Source organism: Electrophorus electricus, chromosome 6, assembly GCF_013358815.1.
Source record: "Electrophorus electricus isolate fEleEle1 chromosome 6, fEleEle1.pri, whole genome shotgun sequence".
NCBI classification, from domain to species: Eukaryota; Metazoa; Chordata; class Actinopteri; order Gymnotiformes; family Gymnotidae; genus Electrophorus; species Electrophorus electricus.
Window position 1 is genome coordinate 11,125,799 of NC_049540.1, and position 23,858 is coordinate 11,149,656.

The window sequence follows — 23,858 nt, forward strand, 5'->3', positions numbered from 1 at the left end:
ATATCTGTCATTGTAGTTGGTCTTGATGGCTTCCACCAGCTTGGCAAGAGCAGCTCTGTCCTCACTACAAGGCAGAGAAACTAATGTTAAATCAAAATCCACTGAACTGCAAATCCTGAAATGAAATGGCAACCTCTGCTCAGGGTTAAAAAGCTCATTTGAAACTACATGGTTGTTCAGGTGAAGAAATTCAGACATCATAGCCAGAGGGGTGTGTGTGTGTGCCTTCGAGAGGTAGAAAGCCAAAAGCCACTCACGGGTTGGTTTGTGTAAAGCAGACAGAGGTGCAGGTCTTCCTGTGCACCAGTCTGCCCAGTCTAGCCTTGCCTTTGACAATGCAGTAGGGGACACCCATCTTGCGGCACAAAGCGGGCAGGAACACTACCAGCTAAACAAACGCAAGAGCTCATCATCGTGCACAACCTAAACCAATACTATGCAACAGTGAATTGCCAATTTTACCACAGGTGAAATAAACCAGTTAGGCCAGTCTATTTGCCAGGGTTGCAAAACATTGTGATGGTTGTCGCTCAGGGTTAAAAAGCTCGTCTTTTTGATCTTCACAGTAGATTCAGGTGAAGAAATTCAAGACATCATAGCAGACAACCACATCGTGATTTAACATTATGGAAGTACAACTGCAGAAGAAATGTTTCTCAGCAAGAGGCGCTAGTGCCTGCACCTCGATTGGGTCCACATCGTGGGCGATCACAACCAGCTGAGCCTTCTTGCTCTCCACCAGTGAAGTAACTGTGTTCACACCTGAGATTTTAAAGAAAGAAAATGAAAGCTTGCACAGAATGTGTAGTTGACCTACTGCAGAAACTGGGGGGTCTACACCGTGCCTGCTACAAAGCATCAGTAGTCCATTATTCTGAGAAAAAATATCAAGGGCACATCAACTCAAATGCAAATTAAATCATACAATTAATCTCATCAGAAGCCTTATAGTCTCTACATGCATTTTCAAACAGATGAGGCGATACTAGAAATAAAGTAACAGGCCCGCCATGCTCTTTTTGGCCCAAAAACAATATTCTAAAGTTGTCACTCACTGTTTAGGCAGCTTTCTGCTCTTCTCAGGAAGGATTCTCTACTTACATTTACAGTATTTCAGCAGTTGATCTTATCCAGAGCATCTTGCATATTTAGCAGCATGTATGCTCTCTGGAAACTACTGACCCTCTTGATGTCCCACATTTCTTTGCAACTGTTGGAGCCAGAGAGCACAAAGGAACCGCTCCTCACCTGCGCGGAGGACAGGCGGCCTCTTGGTTGGGGTGTCGCCCTTCCCAGCAGCCTTCTGTTCAGCACGAGCCAGCAGCCTGCGCCTTTTCTCCTGCTTGGTCTCAGGCCTGTACTTGTGTGCCAGTTTGAACAGCTGGGTAGCTAGGGATCAACATGCAAAACAGATGTCTTTAAACCCACGGACTATTACATACACCCAGGTCAACTTCCACTGAAATTACCCAGTAGCAAAAGCAGACAAATTTGTACCAATTGAATAGAAATGAAAACACGTAGAGTGCATCAGTGATCTTGGTGGAAGAGTGTCGACACTGATCATTAAGATAGTAAATATGTTTCACATCATCTGCAATCCTTTAACATGTTAGAAATTCTAAGATGCATCTCAGCAGAAATGTCAATACACACTAATGCAGAGAACTAGATAGTTTGTTTTTTAATGGGCCCTTAAGAGCACTGCTGAAGATCCACAAAACATCAGCACCCAGTCTCTTACCAGTCTGGCGGTCCAGTGCCTGCGTAAACTGATTGATCGCAGGTGGGACCTTCAGGCGTTTGTACAGTATTGACCTCTGGCGCTGCAGACGAACATACCGTGGCCATTTTACAAACCGGGTCAGATCCCGTTTTGGCTGGATGTCCTGACCTGATGAGGGTGGGGACAAGTTATCACAGTTTTAAGGTTACAAATGAATTGCACACAGACCATGTAAAAGAGCCACTTTCAGGGCGCATCAGCGATCTTGGTGGAAGGTTGTCAGCATTGCTGGTAAGATAGCAAATATTCTTTAACATCATCTGCACCACTGTAAATAAAACTGGAATCAAACTCTTGTATTGTACCCAAGGATGAAGCATGAGACTCCGACAAGCCAAGTGCTACTCACCAATGCCAAAGTTCTTCGGCCTCTTTTCAAACAGGGGGTTCACAACTTTTTTGACCTCGTGCTTCTTGGCTACAGAAGGGGCAGGTGCCACCTTCTTCCCCTTAGCCTTCTTCCCTTTAGGCTGAGAAAGTAGGAAAAGCCTGTAAAAATCTGTTGTAGACTTCGCAGAACGTTACTCAAAATCGACAAAACGTTTTGGGCTCGTAGCTAACCTAGCCATTTCAAGTCAGACAGACGCTCACTGCAAAGTACCAAGACAGCAATTAACTAGCTAACTAAGAAACATGTACATTTTGACAAAACATTTCCCTTTACAGGGATAATTAATTCAAGTATGAATGTTCACTAGGTAACCTACAGCTGTTTATCCGGCAAGACAGCTAACTGGCTAAGATAGCAAGTCGGCTAACCTCTTTCCATCGTTGAACTGTGCCAATAGGTGGCCTAACAAATTTAACTAGCTAGGGTAAATTTCAGGAAACAATTGAACCAGTTATTTGAATTAACTCTGTACTTCCCATAAGTCAACACTGCAGAAAATCTCGATACTGAACCTTCATGCGTGTCTTGCACGAATACGTCTAACAAGATCGGCTAAAACTAGCGACCTAGTGATTACGGCGCCGCGGAGTACGAGCAATAGCATAGAATCAATATCTAATTTTTAAGTTACAATTTTTAGTTATTGTTAATAATTGGTAGCAAAATACATATCACTAATCTAGTTTCTATACGTCTCACTTCACAGCCATTACTCAACTGCAAACAAGAGATGTTGGAGGATTTAAAAACCGTTTTGATCCAAGCCAACATAGATAGACACTCACCATGTTGGTTCGGACAGAAAGGAAGCGCAGAGGACTGTGGGTAACTTAAGTGCCGCGACGTTTGGAAATGACGTCATTAGAAATGGACAAAACAAGGCTGAAGGCAAAAATTGAGGCGTCTTTACAAAACAGTGTGGTTATAGTATACAAGGTATGTGTAGGTCCAAGTCATAGTTACATTTGATTTCTCTGAAGGTAGACTCGTGTCTCAGTGAGCGTGAATGTCTTGCTACTCTAATGGTAGTTTCGCATAGAAATAGTGGCAACATGCAACCTTATGCTTGGTTTATGGTTGCTAACGCTAGCTGTAGAGCTATACTATTTTGTCTGGGGTTAGTTGGCTAATTTAGTTATATAAGATACCTAGCTATCTACTTGCCGAATTAACACCGGAGTTTAACCCGATTGCTAAGTAGCTGAACTGTAGATTTACATATTCGTAGGATATGCACTCTAACGTCTTTTCTCGTACTCAGTAAGGTGATTAGAGAGTGCGAATAAAATGGCTACACAGCGGGTACTCCCGCAAAGTAAAGAGACGCTTCTTCAGAACTACAACAAGAGACTTAAAGATGACATCAGGTCCATACTAGACAACTTCACGGAAATCATCAAAACTGCCAAGGTTGCTATATATGTTAGAATTATGACCTGATTTATTATTGTGTTTTTGTAAGCAAGTACTGCAGAGGCGAAAAACAATTCATAATTTATCCAGGTAGAGGATGAAACCCAGGTGTCAAGGGCAACGCAAGCGGAGCAGGACCACTATGAAATGCACGTTAGAGCCGCCAACATCGTAAGAGCTCTTACTTTCCGCAGTTATCTATTCCCGATACCGGGTTGAAGGGAAGTTAAGTTTGTAATTTCATAATCAAAATAACCGCTTTAAGTTAAAACACTAATGTTTTATCATATTTGTATTTCGCAGTAAACCGTGTGTGTGTGTGTGTGTGTGTGTGTGTGTGTGTGTGTGTGTGTGTGTAAAATCAGGTGCGTGCTGGCGAGTCGCTCATGAAGCTCGTCTCTGATCTGAAGCAGTTCCTGATTCTGAACGACTTTCCGTCGGTAAACGAGGCCATCAGCGTGCGCAACCAGCAGCTGCGCGCGCTGCAAGAGGAGTGCGACAAGAAGCTGATCTCTCTGCGTGACGAAATCGCCATCGACCTGTACGAGCTCGAGGAAGAGTATTACTCATCCAGGTACAAATAGATTCCCTGCAGAGAGCCCGTAAACCTGTAGGCGATATTCCCGCAATACGTGCGTTTATGCCTTAGGTTTAAGAGGGGAAAAAATATTTTCTTTTCATTTCATTTACATACCATAGTGCCTTGGGTGTGGCACGTTTTGTCAAGACTATGACAATAGGTTGAAATCTTAATTGTGACCAACAATTATATTAGCATATGCATAACCCAGAAGAACTAACATTCAAGTGCAATATTTTTGAGATGTTAGACCAGGCCCCAGACCTGCTTAAGATTTGAAGATGTACCAAAGTTGCAACATGAGTCTGAATATCCTTAAAGGAAGGCCATGCTTCATCACCAGTAATGTAACTGGGTCTCGGATACAATGAAAGCAGACTGAAATGGAGCACCAAGTGCCTTTTAGAAATAGGTTTTAGTTGTTTCATGATGAGGCTCATATAGCCTTTAATCAAAAAGCTATATAGTGATAATTTACAGGTTATAATGATTCCATGTTGTGTCTTTTATATTGAAACTGTTATATTTGAGACATTTGCTTTATATATTTTGTGGTGATGGACTGTACAAATAGTACTCTATTTAGATAAATCTTGTTAAACAACATCTTGAATTAAATTAGTTATTTCCTTAATATTACTCCATAAATTCTATGTATAAAAATGTTATAGATTGTAACTTTGTCCTGTTTACAACAGAAATACTTGTAATTTTATATGGTTTTAATTTGCACTGGTATATCCCATGTTAAATGAATCTTTTTTTAAAGCAGAGATTACTTTTTTAATCATCAGTTCTTGCTTGGACTGGAAACAAACATTGTATCAGCACATTTTAGAGAGTAGCATAACCAATGACCGATGCTAGCTGAAGGTCAAGTGCACTGTTCCAAATGTATTAGAATGTATCATATTTCCCCTCCACACACAGCTTACTTGGTAATTTTTAACATTACAAATAAAACAGAGGAAAGAGAACAGCTTTAGTGTCCTTTTATTTGGGCTTCTCCAAGACATTGGACTTTTTTAATCTCTTTCTCTCTGCTTTAGACTCCTGAATTCTTTGCTGCTCTAAGCTTTTGCTTCTGTCAGCTAAGCAGTAGCATCACAAACAACATTTACAAAGCTGTATAATAAATAAGAAAGCTATTTATCAGAGAAATACTGCAGAAAGATGATTATAGGAACTTAGATTTAGGAATGATCTGTTGGGTTATAACCAGTAAATCTGAATGTTATTACAATTATGTTATAACAAAGTTGTGTCAAGGCTTAGGGTCTCATTAGAATCTGTTCGGTCCTGCCCCAAATATATCTAAATGAACTGCTTCCATCTTTTAACTGTTCTATTGCTTTCTGCCTCTAATTGTGTTTAACTACTGTTTTGTGTGTTTGTGCATGTTCCCATTGCTCTTATATTTTGGATCTTTAAGGTTATATGTTTGATGATATAGAATAAGCCTTACTGAGGGTAAACCTTTTTAGAGGGGAAGGAGCATGGCACTACAATTTGGTGTGCATGTGAGTAATGTGTGTGTGTGTGTGTAACGTTTCTAGTTGTGGACAGTGGGACGGTGTTGAGTTGCCACTCTGTGAGGCGTTTCGCCGACAGGACAGTTGGGGGTCACCCGCAACGACCTCCGACCCCTCACAAACCAGCATGGACGATTCGGAACAGCCTGTTTCCCAGGACACAGTCAACGGCCACGGAAGTGGCACAAATGAGCAGTCATAAAAAATAATGATTAAAAAAAAAAAAAAAGCACAGAGCATTCGATTTACAGATTAGTTTGATCACAACTCACTGGCCACAATGAGCACTGCTCTTTATGTTCAGCCATAAAAAGCTGCAGTCAAAATATAATCTCAAATTCCATGGGCCAAATATAAAACCATGATTTACAGCAAGGTTTTACAGCTCTATCCTGAAATAGCTTTGTGTCTGACTATTGTACATTCCTTTTTCTAATCTCTCAGTATTATCAAGTGTGTTTGTGTGTGTCTACCCACCAGGACTGATTGTTTTGTGGTTGCCAAGACCTCATTAGTCATTTATACTAGGGTTTTACTTAGCAAATTTCTCTTGCTATTTAAGCAAATAGAATCTGATCATGCATGTGTACTTGCATTGCAATACAATTCAAGTTTTCCTTTATCAGTAGTTAAATCCACAAATAAAACTAACTTTAAGTGAATGTGAAGATCCATCAACTGGCCAGAATGACTATTATTTCTATTATATGGAGTATTATATCACAATTCTGTCTGTCTGTCACTACAGCAAACAACATACAATACAAAATGCTTAGAAATGTATTTTAAAAAACTTTCTGAAAATGGCTACACAAAATTTACATCAGCTCTGCATATTCAAATCGAACAATTCAGACAAAATTGACATCATAATATAAAGGTGCAGTATCTAATCCAGATAGCCACCATATTCATACAATACAGTCTAAAGGTCATCTTCAGCTCAAGCTAAACAGTTGAAATGAAATGACCACTTACTCATAATGCCCAATATGCAAGTGGGAAGGATTCAAATACCTATGTCATATGAGATAAACAAACTAACAGGACTGGAACTTGGACTTCAGGTCCAGACCTCACAGATCGGTGAAAGTTTAATCTATCTTTTCAGAGTTCTGTGTCAGTTCACCTCTTATTAAAAGAATACAAATGTCTAGGGAATGGTAGAAAATAAAATTACTCTGGAGTCTTAATGTTTGTAATTAAGTTAAAATTAGTTGTTTTTTATTAACTCCCAAGTAATGCACCTTTACCATAAAGGGAAAGTTAGCATGCACATTGAATTGGTAAATTAGTTTATGTGTATATTTACAAGTAGGCAAAATGGACATCATGGAAACAACTTTTTACATGGGAAATTATTTTCTAATAATAAATGTTCAAAAGATGCACACACAATTTGTCTGGACAAATAGTAATATTTAGAAGCTTTTGCTCAAGACCATTTTGTCAAATTTCCAGGATGAAGCAATTTAAATCCTACTGTCCTACTTCAGCTCATGACCGAAGTTTCATAGCTCCAAACTAACAGCATCATCAGAAAATTTAATGAGGAATCAGTATCTTCTGTTCATCTTCTTGAATTTCTCATAGTGATAGTCATCTGTAGCCTTCTCATTGTTTGGTCTTTTGCGGTAGTTGGGTGGTGATTCTAGGAACAGAAAAAAACAGACATTTTATAACATTAAATGACTTTCAAGAATATATTGCTGGACATTAAATGAACAGAGACTGGAAGAAAATACACTAAAAATGTATGTTATGCACACAGATATACAAAGGCATTCTTAATAATTGGAAATTTGCTAACATTTTTAAACAAAACTGACAGACAATCCTGCGAAAGCCTATCCAGTCTGATCATAACACAGCAAACATAGGTTTATGTGAATATAACAATGAACATTGTCCTCTTTGTAATACAATAATCTTATATTTAATCCAGTGGCAGTATAGCCTTTGCAATTTAAGATTTAAAGCATGGAAGATTCATATCAAACATTAAAGCATGTGTAAAGCCATTTAGCTGTGCAGTGCGCACTTTGGCCCTTACTCTCTGGAGCTGGTTTTTCTGTGTCTCCTACGCGCAGTGGTCTGGCTTTGGGCTCTTCTCTGTGACGTCTGTGGGGTGCATTCACATCTTCGTGGTAGACTGAAGAGGGACAGAAAGTCAACTATTGCATCATCCTACATAAAAACACCAACTTGATACAGTACATTATTCAATTGCTAGAATTCTTTGAACGCATGTTCATATCAACATTTATTAATAAAAGGTATAAACAATATTTAAGCAAATATTACACATTAAATACTACTTGACCTAATATTAGAAACGTATGAAAATTAGAGCTATACATCTACATATACACAAACACAATGTGAGTGTACATAAGGGCATGTGCAAGTGGGTTAGTGTTGAATCTTCGCCTTCCATGCATTTGAGCACTCACAGCGGTTGTGCTGCACATAGTTCACAGCGATGTTGGTGGGAACAAAGGAGGTGCCACTGTCTTTCTTCTTGTTCCTTTGTTCAGCCATCAGCTTTGCTTTGGCTTCCTCTGTACTGATTATGTTTTTTATCTTTGCACTGAAACATTACACAAAAAGGCACATTAAAACTGTTATGTTTATGGAACAAATATATAAAATGTGAAGCTACATGTAATATACATTGACAGAACAGTATAACAGTGAGCAATGCTATAGGAGACATGTCACCAAATATTCTACATTTCTTAACATCACAATCTTTCAATTCTGCCAACCTGTGAAGATTTCGAATTATCTTAACAGAAAAGTATTTCAGCACAACAGGTAAACATTTAAGTGAACTTACTCTATTCCCAGGTCCACCTCTGGGATGCCACTAAGCATCTGATTGGACAGCATCTCTTCCGTCTTCTTGGCAGAGTTCACACGGATGTTCTCCGGCAGCTCATATAGGAGATCCTCTGCGTTCTTCGCTTTCACCTTCTGTTCCTCTGCCTCTACCAATCCCTTCTTTTTCTTCAGCTCTGTTTCAATGTACTTCATCCTGAATGGAGGGAACCAGCTCAGTAATAGGACAGCAAAAGAAACAGCAGAGAGAGTGAGTCACTTGCATACATACATATCTGCATCTTCATCTCTTCTGTTTGTCTCTGCAGAGAAAGAGGTCCCCAGGTTCAGGTCATCTTCATCCTCTGTTCTAGAAAGTGAGGCAGCCATGTCAATACAGGTTTACTTCCTTTATGTGTTGCACAAAAAGCCTGAAGACTGTTTTTCAATTTAGACACTTGCCTATCTCGGTTTCTGTCTTTCACTTTCTTCATGTCCACAACACCTCCAGTCTTGAGTTTAAACGGATCATCCTAAAAAAAAACAACCAAACAAAAAAAAACCCACAGAACTCAACCACCTCACCCTTAACATATTACCAAATATAAACAGTACGTTTACACACATAACGCAGGCTGTATGACCACAATAAGCAAATATAATTAATTATGTCCTAAAGTACGCATACCTCTATCTCCGCCTCTAATGGTAGCTTCTCTCCCACAAGCAACGTTGCTAAACTGGATTAAAGAGATCAACCACGGTCAATAAATTCGTCTGCTCGAACTACCGTAACAGCGTCGCACATCTATAGCGATATATTGCAAGTTAGGTGTACATGTCATATCCACTAACTAGTCTAGTATATGTTTAACCTAGTTTACCAGTTTAAAGTTAACGTGATAGGCTATCTTAGGCTAGCTAGCGATTTCTAGGTGTTGCCTACCTTATACCGCTCTGCCTTTTCCGCAAACTTTGGAGCTCTTTTGCTTCATCCAGTTTTGCTCTGTGGATGCCATCGACGTCGTTAAAAGATAAATATCAGATAGCGTTAAGATAACACGTGATCATTACATGCCAGACAGAAATTACAATTAGTTACATAGCTAGCTACGTTTTTGTAGTTACGCACCACTGCAGGTTAGTTAACAAGAGATGAGTTAGTTACGCTGCTATCTTGCAAAACATTACTGGCTAGCTAATGAGCTAGCTAGGTTATCGGTTATTTTAACTAGCTTGTTACCTGACTTCAGCAGTTACTTCGTCTGATTCATCTTCATCCGAAGACTCTTCTCTTCTCCTCAAATTCCTCCCGGCTGGCATGATTATAACTTTGTAGTTCTGAAAGTTATTAAAACTTTAGGTAACGTATCGTTTCTGTAGCAGTATGTGTAGCGTTATGGGGAACAATGTTCACCTTGGTAACGCTTCCCCCAAAACCATGACGAACACACTTAGTTCCGCATGAGTTGTGGTCCTCAAACTATGAACAGACTGATCCTGGGTCTGTCATAAGTTCGTGAATTAATACTGGTATTAAAGACATAAGTAAATATGGCCGATCCTAAAACGATGTTTAAAGGTACATATATCTGAAGGTAGATTTAACAGATCGTGTTAATTCGCAATGTGCCTAAATAATCTTAAAGTTATTCCTGATCGGAGAGTATCATTTCACTCAAAACAAATAATCGTGAAATTCTGTGCTTCCAGCTATGTCCAGTGAACACCAGCTGGCTCACACGGAGCACAACACGGCTGACGTTAAACCATGCTGCTGCTTGGAGGCGGAGTAGGTTGGGCATCTTTGCTTTCGTTGCTAGTCTGTGTTAGGTTAGATGGGTAGTTAAGCTAGCCTAGCTAACTAGCGCTACAGGAGGCTAAAGTAATTCTGACGTTTATCCTAAAATGAACGCTCCTGAATGTTTCTGCTGTTTGCGCTGATGTGGTAATTACTTGGTCTTACATTCAATTTAGTTTAAGATGAATGACATCGTATGTTTTCCGTTAATTACGAGTGGCTTTCGCTAGATGGCTAATGGCCTCTGCTGTTTGGGGTTTAAAGGGATTTGGGGTAGTGTTGGTAACTAACTGGCTAATATATTTCAGGGAGCTAAAACCCCGATTGGTCAGTTAACATAGGTGGCTACTTTTTAAACATAGTTAGCTAGCTAATTTGCAATAACGTTGCTGGTAGTTAACCCGCTTGTGCGTTACTTAAATAGCTAAGTGGCTAACTAGCTAGCTTGCTATATATTTTCCAAGTGTGCCTTTATTGTCAGTGTCATCACGCAGGAGTAGCGATATCTAGCTCGCTTATTCCACCGAGATAAATGCTTAATTTAATCCTTTGTCATGTAATTAATACATGTATTAGGTGGTAATATGTTGTGTAATACAGAAGCCCGTGTCATGTGCCGTTACAATACTGGTGTGTTATTCGGAAATTGTAGCGGCTATGGTAAGCTGCTGAACAAGTGCTTGCCCTGTGCTCATCGCTCCATGCACGACGTAGCCATGTCAGACGAATGAAACAGCACTTTTTATTACAGTAACGCTAGCTTCCATTTATTATATGGATGCAGACTATTTTCTGAGCCTGATGTATGATTAAATTACATGGCCAAATCTGTGTGGACACCTGACACCTTGAGATCAGGCCATCCTCAAACTGTTGTTACAAAGCTGGAGACGTAAAACTGACTAAAATGTCTTTTAATGCTGTTGCATTAACATTACCCTCTATTGATTTTAAGGAGCCTAGCCCAAGTTGAGAACGACAACTTCAGAACATCATTCATCCTCCACCACACCGTGGCTATTACGAACACTTATGAATTCTAGTAGATAGTGCATGGGGATTCTCCTGGTGTCTGCAAAACTCATATTAGTTCATCAGACTACCAGATAGTGAAGCATGATTCATCACTCCAGAGAACAAGTTTCCACTGTTCCAGAGTCTACTGGTGGAATACTCCGACCCACTACAGCCAATGCTTGGCATTGCATATAGTGATCTTAGCCTTGTATTCAGCCTTTCCACCCTGGAAACCAATTTCATAAAGCTCCCAACAAACAGTTCTTGTTATGATGTTCCTTCCAGAGGCAGTTTGGGACAATGTAATAAGTGATACCACAGAGCATAGGCAAGGATACATGCTTTAGTAATCAGCTGTTCTTTCTCCTAGATGCTTCCACATCACAATAGTTGACCAGGGCAGATCTAGCATGGCAAAAATTTCGTAAAATTATCTCGGGTCAAAAGTGGCACCTTATGACAGTGCCACACTGAATGTCACTGAGCTCTTCAGTATGAACTATTCTGGAGATTACTTGGCTATGTGCTTGAATTTATACACCTGTTAACAATATGTGTGGCTGAAACATATGAACTCAGTAATTAAGTGGTGTCCACATACTTTTGGCCATGAAGTGCCTTTCTAAATTCTAGAATATAATTATTGTTTCTCTGATTAGATTGAGTGACAATAGAACCACAAGATGACAGACATCGGAGATGCTTGCCCTCATCTTGACTCCATAGGTGAAGTGACCAAGGAGGAACTTATACAGAAATCGAAGGTATGCTATTTCATCATAGCTCCTCAAGGACTAGTTCCTGCAGATTTTCCATCTCTCTCTTTCCCAGGTATCAAGTGCCATGACCCAGTGGCCAATCAGTTAAACTTTACATTTTTTAGTAATAACAAAATCATGAATTAAACTTATTAGTGTTCAAAACAATTTATTTTTCACATGAATCTACAGGCTGCAGCAGTGTAATCCAAACTGAGGGCATGGATGTGAACTAAATGACAGTCTTGTCCATTGCTCAGTATTCATGTAGGCCATTCTAATGAGTGAATATAATACAATAGTACTTATATGGATAAACCTTTCTTTTTTCTTTTGCTCAAGGGCACCTGTCAGTCATGTGGAGTAGGTGGTCCCAACCTCTGGGCATGTCTGCAGGTGAGGAAGCAAGGGAGGGAGTTTTTGTCTGATTTGATTTGCTAGAAGAAAATATTTGGCCTTTATTTGACACACACTGAGGGCATAGCTGTGGCTGTTTTGTCTAAGAGGGACTTTTTGCCATTTTATATTTTGTTTCATATCTTGCACCATTTATAGATGATGGTATACTGTGCAGCACTTGGATATAACATATTACACTTGTAGAATTTGCCATATTGGTATTGCTGCTAGTAAATGTTTTCTTTTTCCTTTAGTGTGACTGTCCCTATGTGGGCTGTGGAGAGTCTTATTCAGATCACAGCACAACGCATGCACAGGTAACTCCAAACATCATTTACATTCATGCATCGCTTTGTCTACCTCTTGGTTCTATTTGTTAATTGATCCATGTAACTGCATTTTGGTCTGTCTGCCTGCAGGTGAAGAAGCACAATCTGACAGTGAACCTGACCACATTCAGGGTGTGGTGTTATGTGTGTGAGAGAGAGGTGTTCCTGGAGCAGAGACCTGTGGTGCCAGTGCCGGTGACTCATCGCCACAAAGCAATTGACCAGGTACGGCTCCACCCATCTATCCCTGTTCCCCATGGCACCTTGAGATGTTTTGAAAGTCTCCTATTTCTCTTCTGCCCTTTATCTGCAAATAGAAAATCTTCTAAAGGTCATCCTAGCTGTTGATAGACCAGTTACCGTTTTATTGTTTGCATTCATGCCAGAAGGTGTCACACCTGTAATTACCACCTTTCTTTGTCCTAAAACATTAATGTGACTTCCAAACATTAATACTTTTCCTGAAAGAAGAAATCAGACATCAAAAAGCAGTTCTAGTAATGCTTAAAAGGAAGTCTTCCATGTTTTTGCTCTGATAATTTGGCTAGTTAGAAAGATGTTAGTCTGGTCTGTTGTTGGTGTGTCTGTCTTGTTTATTTGTCTGTTTGTTTACTGGAGGGGGTTGTTAGCAGTACATGCTGCTCACATAGAAGTAATGATTTGATCCCCCTCCCCAGGATGCTCCTCCCCCGGACGTGTGTCACCCTCTGAAGGCAGTGCCCATCGCTGTGGCTGATGAAGAGGGTTCTGAATCTGAAGAAGACGAGCTCAAGCCACGAGGTAGAGAAACCCTAACGCTGGCACTCCTCTCAAAGCTGTATAATATGTGTGCACCTTTCCTTTTAGCTGCCATGTAGCTGATCTGTAATAAATTTACATTGAAATAAAGATTTATACCACCCATCTCCAGGCTGTTCCTGAGAGAAGATGTGATTTATAATGAAGAGAGTGAGAGAGATGCCACCCTTCATCTCTCTGCTTGTTCCACTAACCGTTTTCTTGTCCTCAGGTCTGACAGGGATGAAGAACATTGGGAATTCATGTTACATGAATGCAGCTCTGCAGGCTCTCTCCAACTGGTCAGTTCCACTCCACTGATCCTGAATTAGGGATTTGAAGAGAACAATCTGGATCTGATAGATTGGAGATCTACAGGAGATTGTTTTATATTTCGTTTGAAAAGTCCCTGCTCCACGTGGTAAAATAAATATCTGTATGACCCCCCACCCCTCTTTCTCCCTTTAGCCCACCTTTGACTCAGTTTTTTCTGGACTGCAGTGGATTGGTTCGTACAGATAAGAAGCCTGCACTTTGCAAAAGCTATCAGAAACTCATTTCAGAGCTCTGGCACAAGAAACGGTACAGTAGAACACACACAGAAGAGTAATATGATTCACCTAGGTTAAATAAAGGCTGGTCTTTTTTTGGCTGCTCTAATGAAGGGCAGTCATAAAAATAAATGGGTATTGTGACCTTCTGGCCCAGATGTTCTCATTCTTCCAGTCTTCTTTTTTTAGACTTTTGCCCTGTTGCTTCATTTTGCTTTCTGTGTCATCTTCCTCCCCTCTCTGTCTAGGCCCAGTTATGTGGTCCCCACTAGTCTGTTTCATGGCATCAAACTGGTGAATCCTATGTTTCGAGGTTACGCCCAGCAGGTTTGTGAGGAACATTACACGCAAGCACAATCTTCTCACACAGAAACAACCTGGCACATGTAGACACACTAACTTGTTCTTTAGATCTTCTGGTTATGCAGTACACGGACACGGGCACAAGCGCGCACACACATGCTCACTCACTCGCTCACTAAAGCCTGAATTATACTTCTGCACATGTTCACAGCTGTGCAGTCGCAGATGTCCCATAGTTGTCAGCCAGCATAATCAAACGTGTGCAGTTCACAGAGGGACAGCATCCAAATCAGAATGTGCAAAAAATGAACAAAGAAGACAGTCTGATTAGGGAATGAATCTTAGAGAGTACTAGAGGCAACAAAGGGGAAAATATTTTTTAAACTTCATACAATTACAAACGTCATATAAATATATAAATGTAATGCTGTACTTCTTTTGACAACAGATCCTCAAACTCCTTTTTGTTTTCTTGGTCGTTATAGTTTGGGTCAAGTTTTATTTTTTTATTTCTTTTGTTGTGATTTGCCACCAACTCTACCAGATAGCCAATCAGCATTCACTTGACACACAGCCCATAGACATGGCATGTAGTCGAGAATTTGGAGGCGTGCATGTTCAGGGAGTTCACAGGGAGTGCAGGGAGTTCACACGCTGTGTGCCCTGCAGGACACTCAGGAGTTCTTGCGTTGTCTGATGGACCAGCTGCATGAGGAACTGAAAGAGCCTCTTACAGATGGCAGCATCACCGATGGAGACCCAGAGCGTGACAGCCGGGGCCACGGCGACGGGGACCGGAGCCCCTCCGAGGACGACTTCCTGTCGTGCGACTCGGGGTCAGGGAGTGAGAGGGGTGACGGTGAGCGAGGAGGGGGCGGAGGAGAGGCGGAGCTCCTCATCCAGGATGAGTGCGCAGGGGCGCGGGTGAATGGCGGGATCTCCGAGAAAGAGAGGCTGAAGGACAGAAGAAGGGAGGAGCGCGGCGAGGAGAGGACGCCCGAGCCAGACGAGGACGCTGATGTGGACACAGCTGCACAGGACGAGCTGGTGGAGGGAGGCGGGGAGCGGGCGGGGCCAGCCAGGCCTGGCCGATCTCACGTGTATACAGGTACACACACTCCTGCACATGTAGGCCTTACACACCCTGCTGTACAGACACGGTATACCAGGTGGAAGGAATTGGCTATAGAAATAATAGTAAAATACTGTGCCTTATAAAACAATGTTGGAATACATGGTCCAGTTCAGGGGAATGCAGATATGCATACCCACTCACCCTTTGCCTACATACAGACCTGAAAAATCATATTTCTTAGTACTTTAGCAATTAATTATAAACTATTTATATTTTAGTACCACTTGTAAATTATTACATTAAAAGATGTACATTAGCCTTGTAACACTATTTATACTATATTGAGCTTTATTACCTGTTGTATTATACAGTCTTCTGGCCAAAGACAATTGGAATAATTTCTATTAAAACTAATTAAGAGATGTTTTCTACTAAGAGGACTTGGTTGTCGTACCTGAGATAATCGTTGTCATACAGAAGCTGACGCTCGTTTTCTCCTCTCAGAACCTGATAATGAGGCATCCATGCATCGCGCCTCACGCCCTTGTAGCCCCGCCCACAGTGTTCAGGAACTTCACTCGAAACTGTCAAGCACCCCGCCTAGGTCCAGCCCACTCAGAGCCAGCCCCGCTTACACCCTAAAGAAAGGTCTGCCCCTTCACGCTCACTGCTCTGAACATACGCTCTTATACCGGACCAACTTAAAACACTGTAAGATGCAAATGCAGGCTTAGCCGTCTGTAGTTCCCATCACACAGTTCGTTTTCCTCAACCACACTCTCTTGTGCAACCTGCAGCTCAGATGCCCCTGAGTGCCAAGAAGAAGCAGCAGCCCCGTTTCCGCAGTGTTATTTCAGACATCTTTGACGGTTCCATCCTGAGCCTGGTGCAGTGCTTGACATGCGACCGGGTGAGCGAGAGTGCATGCAGCTCTGAGCACTAGAGGGCAGCACCCGCACTGTTTCTAATGTGGCAGTGCACCATGATAGACCCTGAAACGCTATACCACAAAGCTGTATCCTGCTAGTTTCTTGGAGTGCAACTGGCTGAGGCGTTTATGGCATATTCCATCTTTCCAGGTGTCGACAACGGTGGAGACGTTTCAGGACCTGTCCCTGCCCATCCCTGGCAAGGAGGACCTGGCCAAGCTGCACTCCTCCATTCACCAGAGCGCGCCAGCCAAAACAGGCGTCTGCACGGACACGTATGCAGCGCAGGGCTGGATCTCCTACATCATGGATTCTATACGCAGGTGAGACAGAGAACGAGAGAGATGGAGCAAGAATGAAACTATAATCTGACCCTCTCTTGACAAACGTCTAAACACAGTTAGTCTTTGAAGGGCAGTGGTAGCTCAGTGGTTAAGGTCCCTGACTACTAATCAGAAGCCCCACCGCTGCCAAGTTGCCACTGTGGGCCCCTGAGCAAGGCCTAACCCTCAATTGTTCAAGTTGTACTCAGTCATATTTGTAAGTTGCTTTGGATAAAAGCGTCAGCTAAATGCCATAAATGTAAATGCATTTGCTACACTGAATTTTCCCTAATTAAGTGGGGTGGGTGTGTGTCTATGTTTTATTTTATAAGGCATTACCATATATACCTACACAACTGCACAGGTTTACCACAGCAGTGGTAAATAGCGTGTGTGTGCAAACGTGTGTCCTGTGCAGGTTTGTAGTGTCCTGTATCCCCAGCTGGTTCTGGGGTCCAATGGTAACACTGGAGGACTGTCTTGCTGCTTTCTTCGCTGCTGATGAACTCAAAGGTGAAACAGAACAAAAACATCCCCACAAAACTCTTCTCATCTCTGGTGCTCTACTTGCACAACACTTCAACAACAAGTTCTGTGAATATTTTTTTTGTTTTAAGGGGACAACATGTACAGCTGCGAGCGATGTAAAAAGTGAGCACCTCCATAAACTTAACCACATTCAGTTTACTATTATGATCTGTTACTGTATTGTAGTTAATGTACATTTAAAAAGTATGAATTTGTCAGAATGTGAGCACATGGCTGAAAATAAAATTAATTTAGTCTTTTCCACAGGTTGAGAAATGGTGTAAAATATTGTAAAGTCCTACGGCTACCAGAGGCAAGTGTCTCCTTTTGTCCTTTTGTCCTTTCGTAGTTTTTTATTTGCTGAGGCTCAAAGAACTGCACTGACTAAAACTCATAGAACCTCATTGGGTCTCTTTGGGTGTCACTGTCTCTCCGTGTGCATGTGTGTGTGTGCGCACGTACGCCCGTATGTACATCACGCTGCCATCTACAGATTCTGTGCATCCACCTGAAGCGTTTCCGGCATGAGGTGATGTACTCGTTTAAGATCAGCAGCCACGTCTCCTTCCCACTGGAGGGCCTGGAGCTGCGGCCCTTCCTGGCCAAAGAGAGTTCCTCACAGGTCACCACCTACGACCTGCTGTCTGTCATCTGCCACCACGGCACCGCCGGCAGTGAGTCCAGCCCCTCCCCGCACACCCACACTGCCACGGGAAAGAAGCCCAGCAGTCTGTGATACTGAAGAATCGTTTGTGTGGATTTTCTTAGAAACTAAAAGCTGGGTCTTATTACTTGAAACTTTTAAGTGTCTTACAAGCAGGCACTAAATTATTCCAAACACACTACTTTTACAGGCTGATGGGATGAGGGTAATGTAGTGGAAGTGAAGGGTTCTACTTCTCATGAAATATGGGTGTCATGGAGAGTGAAGGCAAACTCCAGAGGGCACTAGATTGCCATTCGTCTGCGAAGTGCTCGGCTATGGGGATGTATGTGTTGAGGGGAGTTGTCCATTGCTCTCTCCTAGGTGGCCACTACACAGCATACTGTCAGAACGTTATTAATGGTCAGTGGTACGAGTTTGATGACCAGTATGTGACAGAGGTCCACGAAACGGTGGTGCAGAACGCCGAGGCCTATGTCCTCTTTTACCGGTGAGAATTCAGAATTCAAGACCTGATTTACCATTAAATGATTTGTTGCCCCAACTGCAACAGCCCCTTTTTCATTAAGTCATCTGTAAAGTGCACTCTCTCTCTCTCTCTCTCTCTCTCTGTTGCTCAGGAAGAGCAGTGAGGAATCAGTGAGAGAGAGGCAGAAGGTCATAGCTCTGGCCAATCTGAAAGAACCCAGTCTCTTGCAGTTCTACATCTCCAGAGAATGGCTCAACAAGTTCAACACATTCACTGAGCCAGGCCCCATTACTAACCATACCTTCCTGTGCCAGCATGGAGGTAGTTAGCACGTGCTCACGTGCTCTCTCTCTCTCTCTCTCTCTCTCTCTCTCTCTCTCTCTCTCTCTCTCTCTCTCTCTCTCTCTCTCTCTCTCTCTCTCTCTCTCTCTCTCTCTATATATATATATATATATATATATATATATATATATATATATATATATATATATATATATATATATATAGATAGATATATATATAGATATATATATAGATATATATATATATATATATATATATATATATATATATATAGATATAGATATAGATATATATATATATATAATGTAATATATATATAATGTAATATATGCAGGCAAACACATTTTAACCATTTTACTTTTATTTAAAAGTTAGGTTGTCTAATGCATATGGTAATATAGTGGAATATTTAATTATTGACAGTAGAAACTTTTTGAGTTTCTTTAAGCATTTGCTTGTTGCCATGTTGCCATGTTTTGCAGGAATCCCCCCTAACAAGTATCACTACATTGACGACCTGGTTGTGATCCTGCCCCAGAATGTGTGGGAGTACCTCTACAACAGGTGAGTGGTACAGTGACAACTGAGTCGTCATCACTAATCCAGGCAGCCGGAGCAGGACACGCTGATGCAGCCCTGGCTTTCTCTTGCTCGGCTCAGGTTTGGAGGCGGGCCAGCAGTTAATCACCTGTATGTGTGTGCCATCTGCCAAGTGGAGATCGAGGCCTTGGCCAAGCGCAGGAAGGTGGAGATTGATACCTTCATCAAGGTGAGAGGAGATTGGCTGTAGAATGGATAGATGTGAGAGGAGAACACACACACATACACACACCCACTCTTCCTTTCAGGCATACACACACTGATATTCGGGAGGGTTTTGTCTCTGCATTTGTGTGTGTTTCTTGTTTTGTGGAAAAGCAGCATATATTAATAAAGCAGTTATTATTTCTTCTCTCTCTGTCTGACTGCATAGCTCAATAAGGAGTTTCAGGCTGAGGAAGCCCCCACTGTTATCCTGTGCATCAGCATGCAGTGGTTCCGGGAGTGGGAGAGCTTCGTCAAGGGCAAAGACAATGGTACCCGTGCAGACCACATGCATGTGATGCTTCTCTTTACAGCCACACACGAAGCTAAAGAAACAACTAAGGCAGTCTGATGCCAGCATCTCCCATATTTTCCTTACGTGAAACAGGGTTGGTCCTTCCTGTACATAAACACAGAATGAGTGTGCAGTGACCTTGATGCCCAGGTGTCACTGGGCCATCATGGTCAAATTCGATTTTTTTGTGTGCAGTGTTTTGATACATGTGCATGTTTGGCGCTTTCATCTGCACCAGCACTAAAAGTGGAGGCCTGAATGCCAGGGGGAGCAACACCAGTACATGGCTAGTCTGACTGAATTAATGTCCAAAACCTCACTGCACCCAGGTTTACTATTGTTTAATATTGGATACAACTAGGATATATAAGTAGTGAATATATATAATGTATCCAGGAATCGGTGAAAATATAAACTTTGCTGAAATTAAAACTTTGCTCCAGGAAAAACTGGAAGATTTTTTAAGACCATGTTACCAAAGCAGCAGCATTTGAGTCATTTGGGTTTTAAAAAATTAAGAGTCTAGAGTGTACTGTAGTTTAAGATCAGTAGTTTCTCACTAGGTTACTTTATAGCAGTAATCTCTCCCTTTAAAATAAGAAGGAATGCGTGGTGTAGTTGCTAAGCATTAAATGGATTGCATGCGAGAATATAGGTATAGTCATTGTTGTAGATTGCTATATCCTGCACACTGAATTATGCATTCTAGATGCACAAAGGAAGCAGAATTACTGATGTGAACTGTAAGCAACCGCACGGAGTTATATCCAAACATTGTCCATCTCTGTTGAATCTTTCTCGCTCTGACACACACATGCACACACCCTTTCCATAACACAAACATTTTGAGACCACTAAAAGTTTACCAGGACCACCCACATATCTTATGCCTTCTCCTTGCTTAAATGTAAATATCCCTCTATTCTCTTCTCACTTGATTTCTGCACTTCTCATCGCTCGTGTCTTTGCTTTTTCTTCTCTCTCCCTATCACGCACTCAAGAGCCACCAGGGCCGATCGACAACAGCAAGATCGGCGTGATGAAGGGCGGGCATGTCCAGCTTAGGCAGGGTGAGGATGGTCGATGCATGTGCACACTTCAAATCAGAGAAAAGTACACAGCCCCTCTGCTGTACTCAGCAACATTAATGTCTCTTCGCTGGGGTGTGCACATGCCTAGGGGCCGACTACGGACAGATCTCAGCCGAGACATGGCAGTACCTGCTGGGGATTTACGGCGGTGGGCCAGAGATAGCAGCACGGCAGAGTATCAGCGCCCCTGACCCCAACGCCCACGGTGAAAGGAAGATAGAGGCGGAAACCCGAGCCCTCTGAGATAGTAAGATGCCCACACTTGGCTGTCTGCATGACAAAAAGCATGTGGCACATATGATATCGTTCCAGTAACCTAGCAGCTTTAATCCACTTTTCTCTGTTGGGAAATTTTATTTGTATTTGAATTGCTGAATTACTCCTGAGTGGGTGGCATGTTTTTTTTTGTTTGTTTTTTTTTCTTTCTCTCTAATCCTCCTTTCTCTCCTGTGTAGGTGGACTTCCTGAATGTGGCAAAGCGTGTTTGCACCATGTTTACTTCTGCTTTTCTCGTGAGCACTGGGCGCGTGCCTCATGTTGCAGCCCGTCACCTGTAGAACCCGCGGACATCTAGTAACGCACAGCTGGTAGACTAGAAGATTAGAGGGAAATCGTACTGGTCAAAGTAATGCAGTATAAGCCTCTTGCTCCAGTGGTCAGGAGAGTGAGTTTACTTCCCCTTACCCCATTGTCCCTGGCGACACACTCAAAAACACATTCAAACTTTTATTTTTTCTCCCAAATTTCAATTAATACGTGTGTGTGTGTGTGTGTGTGTGTGTGTGTGTGTGTGTATAAACACAGGCTCTCTGAAAAAGGGAGAAAAGGTTTTACATGCAATATGTGAGCTGGAGGAGATGCAATAGTCTGTAGACACTTACTGCCAGGGAGATTTAGCAGACCAGACTTCTGAAAGGGTAGCATTACTCACTATAGGTTTAGAGCTGGGTCTACATTAATCTGTACTCCCATTCTGCAAATACACTGCCCCAACCCACACACAGAGGACCCAAAAGAAATCCTTCCAAACTCAGTCACTATAGGTGGAGTTCTTCCATGTCTTCTTTCTTCAGACTCTAAGCCTAACTTCTTTAGGAGTGATTGTGTAGCGGTTCAACCAGCAGAAACTGGAAATGGCGCCATATTAAACAAACTCTAGAGCTCACCTTGACGTCAAGTGTAAACTGGCTCACTGTCAGCCAAGTCCGCCACAGCTGATCAGTCTCTCCTCAATCTCAAATTGATTTCTTCTAATGGCAACTAATACTATTGTTCCACGTAGTAACGTCTTGGCAGTCAGTAGTTAATAACCTGCTCTTCGGGTGAGTCATAACCAATGATCTAGTTTTACATCATTTCAAGTCATGTCAAGAAGTTGGGCGAAGTTCTTATTTGAACCATTTCTGACTACTGCACTGGCAGTTGGACTGTCATGTTGAATGCTATTCCATGTACGCTTATGTTTCGCATGACCGAGGTCTTCAGAACCATATCATTTGTGTTACACTGGAAGTGAAATGAGAAAGATTACAATTACTGTAAGAGAAGTGATGTTCTCTCTTGTACATATTTGCAGACTCTCTAGGATGAGTTTGGCAGGAGTCATGTTAGGGCTAGACATCATCACTGCTGTCACTGCTTTAGTTATAATTGAATTTGGTGGTCACAGAGATACATATGTTTACATCTGGCATGCATTGTAATTTTTAATTCTTATTCCTTTTCCCTTAAAAGTGTCTGTCCTACAAGGTCAGGTGTCAGTTATGTAAAATGAAACACTGAAGGTACTATGAATATCTGTGTTTGAATGGCAACATTTAGTAGTTGACGTTTGGTGACTCAGTTAGGCCCACACTTTCACAAAATATGCGTCCTACAGTAGAATGGGTCAAAGATTTGGGCTTAAATTGACAGACTGTTCATTCTAAAAACAAATCAATCTGTCACTGCATTCTACCATAGCTGAATTCACCAAAGTAGAAATTTGATGATGATTATACCAACCCCTCCAAAACCTGACATTTCTAGACACTTGATTTGTGATTATATTGTCATTTAAGGGCATGTGCAATCATCAGGTGAACGGAAGGAGTTGGAACAGCTAAAGATGATGTATGGTGAAGTTAAAACAGACAATTTAGCTACAATTTATGGTGGGTATAATGTGAATACGATATTGAGCATGATGGGGTCAGTTGAGATATGAAGTAAGTGTTGGGTATGTTATACAAACTATCCATCACTGTCGTATCAGCTTCATCCTAATGTGAGTCCCATCTATGTTTGAATCATGCATATTTAAATATTTACTCATTTCACAATTTTATTTATATAAACCTGAGCAAAAGGTTGTGCTATGTGGACCAGTCATTGACAGCTTGATGGTTTACTAGTTGGTATAATAATAATAATAATAATAATAATAATAATAATAATAATAAGCAAACTATTGAAATGAAACAGCCGAACAAAGAAAAGTATGTTGATGCTTATGATGTTAATTGCAGCCATTTCAGATTGCAAGCTTAGTGCTGGTGTTATTGCTTTTTCGGTCTCGAATTATGAGTGTATAGATGTCTTTGACTTGACAAATTAACTAATAAAGCCTGTTCTTTCTTCACCGTGTTTATCTTTTCCAAGTGTTAACAAAGGAGTGTGGAACAGAAAGCCGCATATAAAGTTAATATATTTACGGTCTATTAGCCAAACTCAAATAATGTAAATTTCATTTTGGCTAATGTAATATTTTAAGTACCATGGATTTCAATTTTTAATTTTATTTTAAAGTTCATTATATAACTTAGTGCACATATCATAAAAAGATGGGCCTACTGTACTGTCACTGTGTTCTCGGAAAAGCTCGTTTTTGCATGAACAGCGTGCGTTGGATTCGATTCACCCGTGTTCTCATATTTCGGGG

The 23,858-nt window shown here is 41.4% G+C and overlaps 4 protein-coding genes and 4 non-coding genes across 10 annotated transcripts in view; 2 read left to right on the top strand and 6 right to left on the bottom strand.

Moving 5' to 3' along the window:
• rpl7a (ribosomal protein L7a) overlaps nt 1–2,304 on the bottom strand; it is a gene marked incomplete at its 5' end in the record, with an annotated part of 2,650 nt that extends 346 nt beyond the window's left edge. The window contains 6 exons of the mRNA XM_035526891.1: nt 1–64; nt 258–388; nt 683–762; nt 1,249–1,389; nt 1,745–1,894; nt 2,136–2,304. The exon at nt 1–64 is cut by the window's left edge and continues 6 nt beyond it. Coding sequence (XP_035382784.1) covers nt 1–64; nt 258–388; nt 683–762; nt 1,249–1,389; nt 1,745–1,894; nt 2,136–2,304 — 735 coding nt within the window. The remainder of the gene's footprint in view (nt 65–257; nt 389–682; nt 763–1,248; nt 1,390–1,744; nt 1,895–2,135) is intronic.
• Nucleotides 135–206, bottom strand: LOC113570282. Its single transcript, XR_003409884.1, has one exon. It is a non-coding gene; the product is annotated as a small nucleolar RNA SNORD36 (small nucleolar RNA).
• Nucleotides 526–602, bottom strand: LOC113570280. The gene has a single exon (XR_003409882.1). It is a non-coding gene; the product is annotated as a small nucleolar RNA SNORD36 (small nucleolar RNA).
• On the bottom strand, nt 1,527–1,599 carry LOC113570284. Its single transcript, XR_003409886.1, has one exon. It is a non-coding gene; the product is annotated as a small nucleolar RNA SNORD24 (small nucleolar RNA).
• On the bottom strand, nt 1,979–2,051 carry LOC113570283. Its single transcript, XR_003409885.1, has one exon. It is a non-coding gene; the product is annotated as a small nucleolar RNA SNORD24 (small nucleolar RNA).
• Nucleotides 2,305–3,015: 711 nt separating the features above from the next.
• Nucleotides 3,016–6,380, top strand: med22 (mediator complex subunit 22). 2 transcript variants are annotated; one of them, XM_026998515.2, is made up of 5 exons: nt 3,016–3,113; nt 3,439–3,587; nt 3,681–3,761; nt 3,956–4,164; nt 5,727–6,380. In XM_026998515.2, exons 2-5 carry the CDS (start codon nt 3,465–3,467, stop codon nt 5,902–5,904), a joined length of 591 nt encoding a protein of 196 aa, XP_026854316.1. In that variant the 5' UTR covers nt 3,016–3,113; nt 3,439–3,464; the 3' UTR covers nt 5,905–6,380. The 2 variants fall into 2 exon arrangements, with proteins under 2 accessions (XP_026854316.1, XP_026854317.1); XM_026998516.2 differs by lacking the exon at nt 5,727–6,380 and having other exon boundaries at nt 3,956–5,147.
• Nucleotides 6,381–6,895: 515 nt separating this feature from the next.
• Nucleotides 6,896–9,931, bottom strand: c6h9orf78 (chromosome 6 C9orf78 homolog). Its single transcript, XM_026998514.2, has 9 exons — nt 9,766–9,931; nt 9,469–9,528; nt 9,211–9,262; nt 8,985–9,055; nt 8,815–8,892; nt 8,542–8,739; nt 8,156–8,292; nt 7,756–7,854; nt 6,896–7,353 (listed from the first exon to the last, which is right to left on the bottom strand). Exons 1-9 carry the CDS (start codon nt 9,843–9,845, stop codon nt 7,259–7,261), a joined length of 870 nt encoding a protein of 289 aa, XP_026854315.1. The 5' UTR covers nt 9,846–9,931; the 3' UTR covers nt 6,896–7,258.
• Nucleotides 9,932–10,031: 100 nt separating this feature from the next.
• Nucleotides 10,032–23,558, top strand: usp20 (ubiquitin specific peptidase 20). 2 transcript variants are annotated; one of them, XM_035527424.1, is made up of 26 exons: nt 10,032–10,104; nt 10,236–10,314; nt 12,000–12,104; nt 12,441–12,494; nt 12,752–12,814; nt 12,917–13,051; nt 13,504–13,606; nt 13,836–13,905; nt 14,072–14,185; nt 14,403–14,481; nt 15,127–15,565; nt 16,037–16,180; nt 16,330–16,442; nt 16,612–16,784; nt 17,203–17,297; nt 17,402–17,435; nt 17,580–17,625; nt 17,806–17,986; nt 18,340–18,466; nt 18,597–18,766; nt 19,231–19,312; nt 19,409–19,517; nt 19,722–19,824; nt 20,849–20,917; nt 21,027–21,185; nt 21,394–23,558. In XM_035527424.1, exons 3-25 carry the CDS (start codon nt 12,024–12,026, stop codon nt 21,179–21,181), a joined length of 2,739 nt encoding a protein of 912 aa, XP_035383317.1. In that variant the 5' UTR covers nt 10,032–10,104; nt 10,236–10,314; nt 12,000–12,023; the 3' UTR covers nt 21,182–21,185; nt 21,394–23,558. The 2 variants fall into 2 exon arrangements, with proteins under 2 accessions (XP_035383317.1, XP_035383316.1); XM_035527423.1 differs by lacking the exons at nt 10,032–10,104; nt 10,236–10,314 and adding an exon at nt 10,325–10,470.
• Nucleotides 23,559–23,858: the final 300 nt, after the last annotated feature.

Coding starts and splice junctions, on each gene's coding strand:
- med22 (XM_026998515.2), top strand. CDS start 3,465: ATGGCTACACAGCGGGTACTCCCGCAAAGTAAAGAGACGCTTCTTCAG. Junction 3,588..3,680: donor AAATCATCAAAACTGCCAAG/GTTGCTATATAT, acceptor TAATTTATCCAG/GTAGAGGATGAAACCCAGGT. Junction 4,165..5,726: donor GAAGAGTATTACTCATCCAG/GTACAAATAGAT, acceptor TAACGTTTCTAG/TTGTGGACAGTGGGACGGTG.
- c6h9orf78 (XM_026998514.2), bottom strand. CDS start 9,845: ATGCCAGCCGGGAGGAATTTGAGGAGAAGAGAAGAGTCTTCGGATGAA. Junction 9,263..9,468: donor AAAAGGCAGAGCGGTATAAG/GTAGGCAACACC, acceptor TCTTTAATCCAG/TTTAGCAACGTTGCTTGTGG. Junction 8,893..8,984: donor AAAGACAGAAACCGAGATAG/GCAAGTGTCTAA, acceptor CTCACTTTCTAG/AACAGAGGATGAAGATGACC.
- usp20 (XM_035527424.1), top strand. CDS start 12,024: ATGACAGACATCGGAGATGCTTGCCCTCATCTTGACTCCATAGGTGAA. Junction 16,443..16,611: donor AGTGCTTGACATGCGACCGG/GTGAGCGAGAGT, acceptor CCATCTTTCCAG/GTGTCGACAACGGTGGAGAC. Junction 17,298..17,401: donor CGCTGCTGATGAACTCAAAG/GTGAAACAGAAC, acceptor TTTTGTTTTAAG/GGGACAACATGTACAGCTGC.